Here is a 15,618-nt window from a genome sequence, read left to right as displayed (position 1 = left end):
TAATCTCTAACTCATGACCCCCCTGCCTCAGCTGCTGAGTGCTCTGTGTGTGTGTGTGTGTGTGTGTGTGTTATTTCTTAAGTTTAACTCTGACTTGCTTTCTGTCTCATCAAGGCACAGAAAATAGAGCCAGCTGGCAGGTGGTGGCAAGGGACTTTGGGAAGCCCCAGGCAAGGTGGAAACTTTTCTATCAAATGGGTGTGGGTAACAGCTCAACAAGGGACTTCCCATTGCTGAAAGGGGTGGGGGCAACCCCACAACTCTCAGGGAAGTGTTCCTCCTGAGAACTCCCAGGCACCTGCAACTTCTGAGCAGTCACACTGGCCCAGGGCAACTTCTGTAAGGGGCAGCTGAAGCAGCAGGCTAGAGTCTGGGCCAGAGAGAGAGAGAAAAAGAGCGCTCTCCTTTCCTCATGGAAAACACAGCCAGATAGTTCTTAACCTGAACAAAACTTACATCACAATTGGCACGGCCCCCATTCCCACATCTCTGCTCCCTCAGGGTCTGGAAGAAAGGGGAAAAAGCCAAGTGTCATGTGTGGCTGTCCCAAGCTCTCCCTTTACCACTTGCTCTCTGTGCAGGGGAGCCGGCCCACACCCCCATGACCTACCAAGTGCTTGAATTCCGCAGACAGGCTGCCGTTGTTGGACTCTTCCATGTTCATCACTTTTGTGTTTGTGCCCAGAATGTTAAATTTCCGAGATCTGAATCATGGGAGGAAAATCAACACGTAAGTGGCTGCCGAGCAGCCAGAGGATAAAGCTGGACAGACAGAACAAAGGGGGCGGGACTCACCCTCTGAGAGCAGCAACATCCCCAGAGTCCCTGTCAAGAACACAGATGAAAGTTAACAGAATGGAAGTCCTCGGTCCTGTTTCTTTCCAGAGCCTACTTTGAAGGGAAATGCCTTTAGCTGTCCAGTTTTGTTTTAGGGGTGAAGTGAAACTGTATTTTAAGCAGCAGCCGCAGTTGGGCATCTCTCCCATAGTTCCTTTCCCTTTCCCTAACAAAACTCCATTTAGCTCAGCTTGGGATGGTAAAGTGCATCCCTACCTCCGGGGGAGCCCTGACATGGGATACACTAAGGATGGGGCAGAGGATTCTGGATTGCTGAAGACACCTGTGAGTCACTGAGCTCATCGTCAGGTGCTTGCCCCAACTGCATTTCCAGTTACACAGGTTGCAAATTTCCTCATTACTTGAGCCATGTTGGGCTTTCCGTAAAGGTCTGCTGTTACCTATCCCATGACACGGCTGTGAGCGCTATCCCCAGGTAACCACTGCTACCTCTGTCCCCAACATTTCTATCTTTTTATGTTAGGATATTTCTGCTTTTATCTCCTTTTAGAGTGCTATTTTAAAAGTTTTCAGTCAGGCATGGTAGCGCATGCCTTTAATCCCAGCACTCGGGAGGCAGAGGCGGGTGGATCTCTGTGAGTTTAAGGCCAGCCTGGTCTACAGTGCTAGTTCCAGAACAGCCAAACTTCACAGAGAAACCCTGTCTTGAAAAATTAAAAAATAAATAAATAAATAAATAAAATTGCATCTCCATTGCTATATATTTACCAACAAATAGAATGTTCTAGAGGATGTGTAGAAGAAAACTGATCATCTCTAAAACATTTCTTCCTTTCTAGGTTATTACATTCTTAAATCAATTATCAGCTCTCCCTTATGTCTGAATTATATCTCTTTTTTATATATCATTTTTGCATTAATCTTATTTATAATTCATAACCAATAAATTGCACAGCCTATCATGTACAGCCTGATGGGGCTATCTTAGAAGCGCTATTCCCACCTATGAAACCAGCAGCACAATCCAAGACATATCCACATCCCAAAGTGTTCCTAAGCTCCTTTGTAATGCGCCGCAGACCCACGCTTCACCCCACCCTGCACCCAGAAAAACCACCATTGTGCTTCCTGTCACTACAGATTCATTTGCGTTTTTAGAAATATGTACATGCAAACATAAGCATGCACTCTTTTGCGGGGAGGAGACCTGGTCTCCTTAGCGACTTTGAAGGTATACTCATGTTTCACAGATCAATAGCTCCTCTCATGGGGCTGGAGACATGACACAAAGGTTAAGAGCGCTGGCTGCTCCTCCAGAGGACCCGGGGTCAACTCCCAGCACCCACAGGGCAGCTCACAGCTGTCTGTGCTACTCCAGCTCCAGGGGATCCAACACCCTCACACAGACACACGTGCAGGCAAAACACCAGTGCACATAAAATAAAAAAGAAATAAATAAGAATAGTTCCTTTTGTTTTGGTGACGAACAATATACCACTGTATGAGAGTGCAAACTGCTTATCCATTCCTGCTAGTGGGCACGCGTGTGCATTTTCCTTGTGTTAACACCTATGAGTGAAATGGCTGTGTCACAGGGCAGGCTCGTGGTTTACTTTGTAGGACACTGTCAGAACTGCTTTTGAAGTGGCGACGTCACTTTTCTGTGCCACTGTGACAGTATGCACCTGTGTTCTATGGGGGCTTCTGATAACCTGTAAATACAGCAAACATGCCTGGAGCTTATTTTAAAGGCCCATAAGAGAAGAGCTCTCACTTTTCACTACAGCCTCTAGGAAGCTGTCCCGCTGCCACTCACGGAGCACCCTGCCCTCTCTACCTCGGGAGACCCGCTTTAACAAGTGCTGATCTCTAGACTTCAGGCTTCGTTGGTTACAACGACCAAGTGGCATTCTTGTCCCTGTGACACATCTAACAACTGAACCTCTGCAGTGCATCTTAATACCTGGCAAGGCGGCTTCCTGTATCCAGGTCTCCTATTACTTTTATTTATATAAGAACTCTTTGGAAGTAAGTGGCCAGCATCAGATACTAAGGGAAAGGTGAGCAGCTGTTCAGGACAAAGCTTCAGGTTTACAAAGAGGCTGCATTCCGGAGACCTGCTTCTGTCCGGAGCTGCCAAACTGTACCCTTAGGGATGAATACGGGGATGGGGGAGATGGCTCGGTGGTAAAGTGCTTGTTGCATGGTACGAGAACCCTAGTTTGGATCCCCAGCATTACCTAAAATCTGGGTGCAGCAGTGAGTGTCTATAGCCCCAGTGATGGGGGCTGCACTCTGCAGTGATGGTTTGCTGACCAGCCAGCTTAGCCAGGAGTAAGCTCCAGGTTCAGTGAGAGACCCTGCCTCAAAAAATACGGTGAACGGTGATAGAGAAAGACATTTTCTGTCGACTTCTGCTCTACACACAAACACACACATGCACACCTAAATTATCTTGCTATCTTTGCTTACTTTTTTCAACTATGATATAACTTGACAAGTATTATTTATATATTTACATCTTTTTCTTCTTTCCCTTTGGTTTTTCAAGACCTTTTTTTTTTTCCTTTTTGGCTATTCTATGTAGCCCTGGGTGGCCTTGAACTCACAGAGATCCATCTGCCTCTGCCTCTGCCTCCTGAGTGCCATCTGCCAATACTGCCTGGCTACATCTTTATTTTTCAGGATGGGGGTTGAAACCAGGGCTTTGTACACACTAGGTAAGTGCTCCAACACTAAGCTGTATGCACTCCCAAGTCTTTTTTCATTTTCATGTTTGAGGCAAATTAATGAGGCTCTGAAAGGTTTCTGAACACAGTTGTTCACAAAACAAAGATTCATGAATGGAGACATCTCTAAATCAAATGTCTGTCAAAGTTCCTGTTTTTCCATTTGTCATTTACAAATAAGAGCTAAGTTTAAGAATATTTACTTGTCATTGGCAGCCTACAGAATGGAAAAGATTTTTACCAACTATACATCCAACTGAGGGCTAATTCCTAAAATATATGAAGAACTCAAGACCTAGATACCAAGAAAACAACCCAATTTTAAAAATGGGGTATAGACCTAAGCAGAGAATTCCCACTAGAGGAAACTCAAAAGGCTGAGAGACACTTAAAGACATGTTCAACATCCTTAGCTATCAGGTAAATGCAAATCAAAACTACTTTGAGATTTCATCTTACACCTGTCAGAATGACTAAGATCAACAAAGCAAGTGACAGCTCATGCTGGTGAGGATGTGGAGTAAGAGGAACACTCATCCATAGCTGGTGGGAGTGCAAGCCCATACAGACACTATGAGAATCAGCGAGACAGTTCCTCAAGAAGATGGGACTGGATCTACCTCATGATCTGGTTATACCACTCTTAGGCACACACCCAAAGAATGTTTCATACTACCCCAGAGACTTCTGCTCAACCATGTTCATTGCTGCCCTCTTCATAATAGCCTGAAATTAGAAATAACCCAGATGCCCCTCAACAGAAAAATGGACAAAGAAAATGTAGTACATTTACACACTGGCATATTACTCATTTAAAAAGAAAATGACATCGTGAAATTTGCAGACAATTGGATGGAACTAGAAAAAAATCATCCTGAGTGAGTTATCCCAGACCCAGAAAGACAAATATGGTATGTATTCACTCAAATACGGATATTATCTGTTAAATCAATGATAACTAAGTTACAATCCATAGAACCAGTGTGGGTATGGAATAAGGGACTGGAGGGAACAGACAGATCTCATTAGGAAAGAGAAATAGGTGGTGGTGGCACACACCTTTAATCCAAGCACTTGGGAGGCAGAGGCAGGAGGATCTCTGTGAGTTCGAGGCCAGCCTGGTCTACAGAGTGAGTTCCAGGCCAGCCAGGACTATACAGCGAAACCCTGTCTCAAAAATCAAAACAAAATTTAAAAAAGGAAAATAGAATAAATAGAATAGATATTTATGGATGGATGGATGGATGGATGGGGGTCTGAAATGGGAGGATCAAGGGAGGGGGAAGGGGTAGATGGAAATATGGGGAGAGACAGCTAAAATTAAGGGACATTTGTGGGGTAGGATGGAAATCTAATATAGTAGAAACCTCCTAACATATACACACACACACACACACACACACACACACACACACACACACACACACAAATATGAAGGCAATCTCAATGAAATCTCCAAATAATGGAAGAGACAGAATCCTACCTGGCCACCTCTTGCTACCAAATGAAATTTCCAGTACCAGGATTGGGTTACGTTTAATTGAGTTAATAGCCAAAGGAACCTCAGGGGAATCCCAAACATCTCAGGCTGTTGCCAAGATTACAGGTTGCTCTCCACAAATAGACAGCAAGGCTCCGTTGCTGAAGACGACACCTACAAAACTCACTGAACCTGGAGATGTCGATGTGAAGGCCTACATAGAGCCTTCACACTTCCTGCCAGCGTCTTTGTTAGAGGAAAAGTACTCTGCACACCACTAGAAGAAAAATGTAAACACTAATAATATTCTGCTATGCCCATAGACCAGTGCCTTGTTCAACCAGAATCAGAGAAGCTCCCTCCTGCAGCAGACGGGAACAGATACAGAGACCCACAGCCAGACATCACACAGTGTGAGAGACCTTGGAACACTCAGCCCCAAACATCAAATCCCTCCCCTCAGAACTCAGGGAACCCAGTGGAAGAGGAGGTGGAAAGCGTAGAGGAGCCAGAGGATGGAAGACACCAAGAAGAAAAGGCCTTCTAAATCAACAAGAGCAAAGTTCCTATGAGACCACAAAGACTGAAGCAGCATGCACAGGCCCTTCAGGGGTCTGTACCAGGTTCTCTGAGCTCATACTATGGCTTTCAGTTTAGCGTTTTTAGGGGAATCCTGAGTGTGCAAACAAGTGAGTCTCTGATTCTTGTGCCCACTCTTGGGCTTTTTTCCTTCTGTTGGTTGGCCCTGTCTAACTTCAATGTGATAGTTTTTATCTTGGTATATTTTGTTATTTTTTAAAACTTATTTATTATGTATACAGTGTTCTGCCTCTATGTATGCTTGCAGTGCAGGCCAGAAGAAGGCACCAGGTCTCATTACAGACGGTTGTAAGCCACCATGTGGTTGCTGGGAATTGAACTCATGACCTCTGAAAGAGCAGCCAGTGCTCTTAACCTCTGAGCCATCTCTCCAGCCCCATATTTAAAAAAAAAATGAACGAACGAACAAACGAACAAACGAATGAATGAATGTAAACCTAGCCACTAGGGTGAAAGACTGACAATGGAACTGTCGTTTCTACTACTGGAAGAGGAAAATCAGCTTTCTCCAGCGCAGTGACACCGAAGATATCAACCGCTCCAGGACACTCATGGACAGTAGCTGACCAGCAAATAATGGACCCAGAGTTTTTTATGTGTACTTTTCTATGATTACAGTTTGATGGGCTTTTTGGCTTTGCTTTGTTTCTTTTGAGGTGCTGTTGTATTTTGTTTTGTAGGTTTGGGGAGCTTGGGGTTTGTTTTTTGAGAAAGAACTTTAAAGTTGGGTGGGTAGGGAGGAGAGGCCCTGGATTACTTGGGGGAGGGGAAGAACATGATGAAAGTTGATTCACATTTAAAATTGTTTTAAAATAATAAAGAATACTTACTTGTCAATGCACACTTTAATTTTAAGCTGATAATTCAACTCAGGAAATTTGACCAGCAACCTATTAAAAACATATCGTCAAGGAAACTTAGTAGGCTTCATACCATGATCTCTAGTTTTAAAAAAAATATAAGACCCCTAATACCTCAATTCCCAAGAAGTAAATATATTGCTGGGTGTGGCAGCACAGACCTTTGATCCCAGCACTCAGGAGGCAGAGGCAGGTGGAGCTCTGAGCTCAAGAACAGCCTGGTCTACAGAGTGAGTTTTAGGTTACACAGAGAAACCCTGTCTATACATAACCAATAAATAAATAAATAAACAAACATATTTACTAACCCAAATACTACCTCCACCCAGAGTTATCTTTGATACTAAAGCTGAACACTGACCCCTCAGCCAAGAAGTTCTGAAAATGCCTACAAACATGAACCAAGCTGTAAGAGACTCACAGAGAGATAATAAAAAGCACTGAATGAGAAATATTGCTTGAATATGCTCTGCCATTGGTACTCCTTATGTTAAACCCAAAACCCAACATAGCTCTACTTCTGAAGGAGAGCTCACAGGGCAGGGCCAACCCTCCACACCTGTCACTTGAGGTGAGGAGCAGGCTTCACCTCCCACCTCAGCTCGCCTACCACTGGGCCTTACTGCTCCCATTAAAGTCTTCAAGGATGAGGACATCAATAAAAGCTCCACCCAAAGTGTAAAGACCGGGGCCCACCTGACTTTTGTAGTGAACTGGACACCAGTCTTGATGACGAGGGGCCGGTCAGGGTGCATGGGCATGCAGGGCTGCCGCTCCACCACGAAGGCACTAGAAGGGGAAGGGATAGCGGGTCACAAGCTGTGGTGACCAGGCAGGCTTCTTCCTGCTCCTTGCTTCTGAACATTAGCCTTTTTAGGGTTACCTTTTCATTAGGTTTCTGAACAGCTCCACAATTCTCTCCTCCAGCATTGGCCGGTGCTGCACAATAGGATCCCCCTTGTAGGACACTTTTTGCTGCAGTTCCTCCAGTTTCTTAATTTGTTGGCGGGTCTGAAGTTGAGATTCTGCTAATGACGTTATCCTGCCGATAACGAAAGGCAGTTCCAGTTACCCTTGGTGCCTAGCTGTGAACCCAGCATTCGGGAGACTGCAGCAAAACCTTGAGCCTGGGCTGCACAGTGACTGCAAGGCCAGTGTGAGCTGTGCAGTGAGGGGAGGGAGAAAGGCCCTAAAATACTGAGAGGGAATACACAGAGCACAGGATGGCCACTCCGACCACTTGAAGCACGTGCTCAGTGGGAGAAGGGGGAAGACTGACATCACTAGATGTCCATGGGTTGTCACTGCACTGCGAATGGATTCGAGACCAAATATGAAGAATACCTGTGTTCACATCCTATCCTAAGTTGTCCATGTACTAAAACATGACACTGGAAGACAGAGGACAGTGAGTGGGCTTGAGCCAGCGCTGCCATTCACAACCTGCATAAGCAGGGCCAGGCCCCTTCACTACGGTAGGCATTAGTGACCCTGAAAGGAGACAGGGGTTGAGCCTCATCGAGAACCCATTCAATGTTATTCTTCGATCGATCATAAAAAATAACATGATATGTCAAATACTGATAATAGGTGTACAAAAACGGTGAGCAGAGGGGCTAGAGAGACAGTCCATGAATAGCACTTAGGCCTCTTGCAGGGGACCCGGGTCTGGTTCCCAGCTTCCATACTAGAACCATCACTCCAGTCCCAGGGGTTCTACTGCCCTCTTCTGGCCTCCACAGGCACTGCATGCCTATATGCAGGCAAATACACACAAATTTTAAAATTTTATTTCCTTGTTAAAGAAAACAGTACTTACTTAAAAAGTTAATTAGAAAAGCCAGACATGATGGCACATGCCTTTAATCCCAGCAGTTAGGAGGCAGAAGCAGGTAGATTTTTATGAGTTTGAGGTCAGCCTGGGCAGACAGGGATATATAAAAACAAACAAACAAAAGCCAAACAATTAGAAAAAAAAAGTGGGCAGAGAGGGAGATGAAGCTGATTAATTCTGCCTTCAAGAGTAGGGAATATTAGCGTCTCTCTTTCTTTTTTAAATCTAATATGTCTCTTTTGTGGTTTACCACTAGTTTAATAAAGGCAGAATGTGAACAGGGATCTGAGCTCTTGATCCGTCCTTTCTGGCATCTGAACGTCTCATTCCCAGAACTTAAAATTCTTGGAGCCCTGATCAGGAAGCTTTTCAAACTGCCTTCAGCAAATGAACAGCACTCTGTGTCCATGATGACAGAGATGGGCTTGTCGCGTGGACTTGTCCGAATGCCCAGTTTCATGCTCCATGGAGTGGAGTGCCCTGTCCTGCCAAGACTTTGGGGCATGCTCACTGTGGGGCCTCGCTCATGAAGCTAGTCAGACAGCATTCGGAAAAGAGATGACAGATGAGAACACAGAGAAGAAACCGGGGCGTGGGGAAAGCTCAGGGGCTGAACACGCCCCTGGTTTGCACAAGGCCACGTGAGCCATCTTTCCCATCGCAGCAAAGGACAGAAGGAAACGGACAGAAAAGCTGCTACTGAAACCAGACTTCTAGATTCTCGTGTTCATTTATGACGATGTCTATAGAAATCCTCACAAGACCCTGTGACTCACTGGTACCACTCGACGGATTTGAATTTTTTCTTTCATTTTATTAATTTTATATATTCTAACTTTCTCCTCCGTTACAAAGAACATATATATTGTTTTAGATTATTAAAATAGATAAAATAGAGAATTTAGTGTTAAATACAACTAAAAGTATTATTTGAATTTAAAAATCAAATATATTTAAAGAGTGATATAAGCATTTTTTAAGTTAAAAATTTGTGAAAATGCCGGGCGGCGGTGGCGCACGCCTTTAATCCCAGCACTCGGGAGGCAGAGGCAGGCGGATCTCTGTGAGTTCGAGGCCAGCCTGGTCTACAAGAGCTAGTTCCAGGACAGGCTCCAAAGCTACAGAGAAACCCTGTCTCAAAAAACCAAAAAAAAAAAAAAATTTGTGAAAATTAGTTGACAGTTTTAACTCTTGGACTAAATTTGAGCGTGTAAAAGAAGCCACCTTAAGGCAGACATGGCAATTTATGCCTAAAATCCCAGATACTGGGAATCTGAGGCAGGAGGATTGCAAGTTCAAGGTCAGCCTGGCTATATAGTGGGTTTGAGGCTGGCCTGAGCAGCTCAGTGAGATTCTTTCTCACACTTAAGAAAACAGGTATCCACCTTAGCAGTATCCAAGGCTAGGAGTGTAGCGCAGGTCAACAGTTCTAGACATTTGCCTAGCACAGCACATGTCCAAGGGAAAGGTTCCACTGGCAGCAATAAAAAGGGAAAAAAGCATGAGCAAGGTAGCCCACTCTGCAGGCCTGTGGCTGAGGCCAGCTCTCTCTTACCAGTTTTCCAGGCGGTCCAGGCAGATGTTGGGAGGGCCTCCAATGCACGCGATCTGCTGCCGCCTCTTCCAGTCAGCCAGTTCTTCGTCTGTGAGTGTCTTCTGCACGTACTCCATTGCTGACAAGAGTCCCGCCAGCTCACTCACGATGCTCTGTTTGGAAACCCAAACAGTCAGAAGACCATGTCTAACTACATTCTCTAGTCAGTCCCAGAGAAGGAGCACATTAGAACCCAGTCAATCTTCCCACGATAAGTGTGTGGCACCGGGGAGCTGTCTGGGAAGCTGTCCAGAACACTTACTCTCCGCATCTGGTCCAGAGCTGTGAGCATCTGTTCCAGCTGCTGCATCTTCTGTCTGGTCACAGACTGGTTGTTTCCGTTCAGATCCTGCATGTCTGATTGGGGAGGAAAGACTCCTTGACCAGGGGGAAAACTCGCAGCCTCCTCAACGAGGCTCCAAACCCTGTGTGCACACGCAGTCCCTGCTACCTGGAGAGCTGAAGATGGCCGCAGGCTCAAGGTCATCCTGCCCTACGTGATCAAATCCCAACTCAAAACCAAACAAAAGCCGGGCGGCGGTGGCGCACGCCTTTAATCCCAGCACTCGGGAGGCAGAGGCAGGCGGATCTCTGTGAGTTCGAGACCAGCCTGGTCTACAAGAGCTAGTTCCAGGACAGGCTCCAAAGCTACAGAGAAACCCTGTCTCGAAAAACCAAAAAAAAAAAAAAAAAAAAAAAAAAAACCAAACAAAAGGTTGTCCCACTAAGTACCAGAAGCTCCCCCTTCTCCTACCATGCAGTCACATGAATGAAGTCAGGTCCTGAAACTCAGTGACAAGCCTCGCTTTCAAAAGATTTTACCGTCTCTAACGTTCACTTGCCTCCTTGGCTCTTGAGGGTTTTATAGTTAAAATCAAAGTCGTCCTGGAGATTCTCTACCACTTTCATTTTCTGCTCCAGATCCTGTTCAAACAAGAAACCACAAACAGAAGTAAGAAAGGGGCTTCCCTCAGGAGAGGGAAAAGACAGTTTTGAAGATAATGAAAATGTGCAGGACCCCGCGGCTCTCCAGCCCGAGAGCACTGCTCCCTGGGTGAGGCCTGCTCACCTGCACACGCTTCCGGACATCCTGAAGGTGCTGCTCCAGCATCTGCTGCTTCTCTGTCACCACAGCAGCTGTTGGGTGGTTGGCCTGGCCCCCTTGCTGCCAAAAAAGGGTTAACACACAGGTGAACCCATGGACACCTGCTATCTGAGTGCCCCTATCCTATGACCTGTGCTGTCGGGAAGTGGGCAGTGATGCAAGAGGGGAGGATGCTGGGAAAAACCCTTGTGCTGTTCAGTCTGTGGCACCGGCTCTCACCAACAGGAAACACCTTAAACCCAGTCTGCATTAAACTAAGAGCCCACATGGAACTAAGACTTTGTTTCAGCCTTAAAGCAGCTCATGGGTAAATTGTCCAAAAAATTAATTAAAAGTAATAATAAAAAATAATAATAATAATTCAGAAAGAATTTGGGGTACAGTTCAGTAGTAGAGATTATGCTAGCTAATAAAGAAATTCAGACTAGCTGAAGACAGCACAGTGCAATATATTTTCATGAAAAAAATCATTTTCAAAATTGTGTTCCCATAGCTTCTGTCAGGGAGGAGAAGCTGCAGCCTTGAGAAGGTCAATCAGGACACGAAACGTAAAATGACTTTGCAAGGAACAGAAAGGGGCTCTGATGATAGAAAAGACAAGTAAAAGCTGCAGGAACAAGATAGCACTTTTGACAGTGGCCCAAGGATAAGGACAGCAATCTAGGAGAAAGCAGAGCCAGGGGAGATGTCATCCACCCAGTTTTCCAAGCTAGCAATGCTCACACCCTGCGCCTACAGTCTAATGGCTCACACCCATTACAGCTGTCAAGGCTCAAATCAGGCCCCAACTGCTGCTCTTTTGACTTCTTTTTATTTTACTGTGTTTCCTGTTCTTGAGGTTTATTTATTTTTTTGTGTATGAGTGATTTGCCATGTGTACATGTGTACATGCACCTCATGTGTGCCTGGTGCCTACACAAGTCTGAAATGGGCGTTGGATTCCCTGGAACGGGGGTTATGGATGGTGGTTGTGAACCACCTCGTGGGTGCCGGGAACTGAACCCAGGTCTGCTTCAAAAGCAGCAAGTGTTCTCAGCCACCGAGCCAGCTCACCAGCCCTATTATTTGCTTCTAAGATCTCTTGTTTCCAGTCTGTTCTCTTCACTACTGCCACAAGTCTCCCAAAAAGGACAGAACAGGCCAATTTTAAAAAGACATTCTCCCTATTTTTCCTGGCTGCTTAAATCATAGACTACAAAACTCTTCGAAGACTTGGGAAAAGAACCCAGCCCTACATTTTCTCTCATTCAGGGAGTGAATCTAACTGATAAGCTTCAGGGAAGTACCGTAGACAGAGACTTTGAAAGGGCCCAGGCCCAAAGCTGCGCCTCTCCCCTCTCCTAGTTCCTAAACTTGCCTGGGGCAGGAGTGCTTTTGGTCTCTAGCAGCAATTTCTGTGTTCAGCCAGCAGTCGCCTAGAGTCTTTCAAGTTCCATGTGGATGGTTAGCGAGGTGTGCTCTGTAGGCTCCCAAGTTCTAACTCAGGGGTCATGCATTGGGAAGGCACTGTGGGCCAGGCATGGTGGTTCCTCCTACCATCACTTGGGAGGCTGGGGCAGGAGGATCTAGAGTTTACCACACAGGCTAGATATTGAAAGCCTGTCTCAAAAGCAAGCACTAGAGAAACTGAAGCAGGATTGCCATGAGTTTGAGAAAGTCAGCCTACATAGTGAGTTCTAGGCCAGCATGGGCTACAGAATGTGACTCCATCTCAAACAAACAAACAAACAAACAAGTAAACAAACAAAACAACCCTGAACATGAAAACAAGAAAAGGGCCTGTGGAAGCGTGGTGGCCACACCAGTAATGTGGCAGAGTCAGGCCGACTATCCCAAACTGGAAATCAGCTGTCCTACACAGCAAGACTCTGAGTCAACAGCAATAGAAGCCCCAGGGCTGGGGATACAGCTTCCACACCCGCCCATCTAACAGACAGGGTCCTGGTTCTGCCCCAAGCACCACATGTACAGGATAGAGTGGTGTGCACCTCGAATCCCAGCCCTCAGGAGGAGGAGGCAGGAGAAGCAGAGTTCAAGTTCGCCCTGGTTGTAACACTGTTTGTCAGGGGCAGAATGGAGGGGCTTGTGTGATTTTTTTTGTCATTTTCAATGTATATTTAAGGCTTTGATCTGGTCCAATGTTTTCTCTTCAGTCATATTAAACCATTGCTATTTTACTGCACTGTACAGTTGCTTGCCTCCCAAGTCCCCCGCCCCGCGCTTGGTTTCCTCCTGGTCTCACCTGGGCTGCAGTGGCTGCCGTCTGGAGGAGGCGAGACTCTTCCCACAGGCATCGGGCCACGATCCGGGCAATTTCCATCGGCTTCTCCAGATACCTGCTCTGTAAGCAGGACAGAGAGTGGCTAAGGAGGTGTGGACTGACCTTGGCTAACTTAAAACTCACTTCTGCAACAACAGATCAAGGGCTTCAGAATCAGACTGAAACCCAGAGGGAAGGAAAGGAAGGAGGATGGTGACCACAGCCAACAGCAGAAATACACGAGTCCATCCTGAGACAGGCTATCATCTGGTTTTATAGGGAAGTGGTTGGCTTTACCCAGGAGTACTCAATTAATGGCCAAACTTTTCACATTTAAAACTAAGACGTGTGCCTATGATGAGCAGGTGTTGTTGGCATGCTATCATAACAGAATAACATCAAGCTTTATTGCTTTATTACTCCAACTGTAACAGGAGAAGTGAGTTTCCGGAAATGGTACCCAAGGGCGGTGTACAGGGAATTGAGAAGGAGCTAATTACTGCTTGATTGAGAGCACAAGGCAGGTGCCCATCATTTGCCAAGAGAGGACAGGACACTAGTTCTCCACTCTGTGGAGTCAGTGTCTCCCAGTCAGGTTCCCATCATACCTGCAGGAACTGCTTGATTCTTCGCAGGTTGTGTTGATAGAGGACATTGGACTCTTGCAGGAATCGGCTATACTGCTGGTCGATCTCACCCAAGAGGTTATGAAACACCAGCGTAGCATGGGACTCTTTGCTGGCTGCATATGCCCTAGGAAAAGGAAGTGCGTGCCGTGAGAGATCTGGAGAGCCTGGTGTGATAGCACGTCCAGGGAACGTGGAGGTGGAGACAGCAAGATCAAGAGTTCAAGGCCAGCCTTCCTACCTAAGGAGTTCCAAGCCCCTCTGGGTAACCTTGTCTCAAAAGCAATAACAATAGGAATCTAAGATATACACATGCAGAAACCACCATCAAGGGGTGGCAGAGAGGACACGACAGACTGATGCTGTGACCCGTTCATCCCCCATTCCTCTTGTTCAGCCCAACAATACAGCGGCTGGAGGTAAAGCTCAGGGACACAGACTTGCCGCGTGTGCCAAGACTCTGGGATTGATCCCCAGAACAGAAAGAAAGAAAGAAAGAAAGAAAGAAAGAAAGAAAGAAAGAAAGAAAGAAAGAAAGAGAGAAATGTCAATGAGAATGACTCCAGATATTGTTACTCACTCTTACAGTCGATATGACTAATGCATTTGAGCAAAATAGAGCAAACTGTAAATCTCGGACAGTGTTACATCTGTAATCTGAGAATTACTGAGAGGCTGAGGCAGGAGAACTGCATGTTGGAGACCAGCCTGGGCTACATAGTGAATTCTAGGCCAGCCTGAGCTATATAGCAAGACTTTGCCTCAAACATAAATAAAATAAAATAAAATAAAATAAAATAAAATAAAATAAAAAAATCAAAACAGACCTTGGTATGGTAGCACACATCTACACTCCTAATACTCGGGAGAGGCAGGAGGATAAGCAGTTCAGGGTATTCTCAGCTATTTAGCAAGTTCCAGGCTAGCCCAGACTATATGAGACCTTATCTTAAAACAGAACCAAAACAGGGGGACGGCAAGATGACTTGGTACATAAAACTGCTTTGTTAGGGAAACCTGACACCTTCAGTTCAATTTCTGAAACCTATGAAAAGATAAAGCAGAGAACTGACCCCATGAAACTGTCCTTTGACCTCCACATGCGCACTGTGGCATGTCCACGCACTGCCCCGAAACACCACATAAACACAGTAATAATAAATAAACAAAGAAAGAAACCATACCCACACAAAGAAAATAAAAAGAACAGATAAAGGCGGGGCATATGGTTCATTCGGTAGAGTAGGTGCCTTGTAAGCAATGAGGCCCTGAGTTCCATCCACAGAACGCACATAAAATGCTGGGCATGTCAGCGGTAGGTGACAAACACAAGACACACTCAACGGCACTGTTGGCGGTTTCTTCTCTCAAAATGCTTAGTCTGGGCATCTTCTTCCCTTGTAGATATTTTGCATTATATATGTATGTGTGTGTGTATGTGTGTGTATGTATGTATATACATACACACACATGTGCACACATATATGTGCATATATATTTCTGGTTCTGTGTTTTTATGGGACATGTCTCTGTGTCTTCATGTGTTTCTTATAGTTTTTCTTTGGCTCCTTTTCTTCTGTTGGTTTGTTTCATCTTATTCCAGTTTGTTTTCATTTGTCTAATGACTGTTTTTTAGGGCCTGTTTGTGTTCTAGTGAGAGAGATAAAGGGTATGGAGTTGGGTGGGAGGGGAATTGGGGAAGAGCTGAGAGGAGTTGGGGGAGGGAAAACTG

At 45.6% G+C, this 15,618-nt stretch overlaps 1 protein-coding gene across 4 annotated transcripts in view; it reads right to left on the bottom strand.

Annotated features, from left to right (window-relative positions):
- Positions 1 to 15,618, bottom strand: part of Stat3 (signal transducer and activator of transcription 3) — a 55,197-nt gene that overhangs the window by 10,161 nt on the left and 29,418 nt on the right. For all 4 annotated transcript variants that reach the window (XM_038324857.1, XM_038324859.2, XM_038324858.2 and 1 more), the window contains exons 3-14: positions 13,869 to 14,013; positions 13,243 to 13,341; positions 10,965 to 11,060; positions 10,738 to 10,819; positions 10,158 to 10,252; positions 9,857 to 10,008; positions 7,351 to 7,509; positions 7,164 to 7,256; positions 6,438 to 6,497; positions 796 to 825; positions 611 to 704; positions 457 to 504 (exon numbers count right to left, since the gene is read on the bottom strand). In XM_038324857.1, the coding sequence (XP_038180785.1) occupies positions 457 to 504; positions 611 to 704; positions 796 to 825; positions 6,438 to 6,497; positions 7,164 to 7,256; positions 7,351 to 7,509; positions 9,857 to 10,008; positions 10,158 to 10,252; positions 10,738 to 10,819; positions 10,965 to 11,060; positions 13,243 to 13,341; positions 13,869 to 14,013 (1,153 nt within the window). The remainder of the gene's footprint in view (positions 1 to 456; positions 505 to 610; positions 705 to 795; positions 826 to 6,437; positions 6,498 to 7,163; positions 7,257 to 7,350; positions 7,510 to 9,856; positions 10,009 to 10,157; positions 10,253 to 10,737; positions 10,820 to 10,964; positions 11,061 to 13,242; positions 13,342 to 13,868; positions 14,014 to 15,618) is intronic.

The sequence above is a fragment of the Arvicola amphibius genome, chromosome 4, assembly GCF_903992535.2.
Source record: "Arvicola amphibius chromosome 4, mArvAmp1.2, whole genome shotgun sequence".
Classification (NCBI taxonomy): Eukaryota; Metazoa; Chordata; class Mammalia; order Rodentia; family Cricetidae; genus Arvicola; species Arvicola amphibius.
Note: the sequence above shows the minus strand (reverse complement) of the source record. Positions and strands in the feature narration are given on the sequence as shown.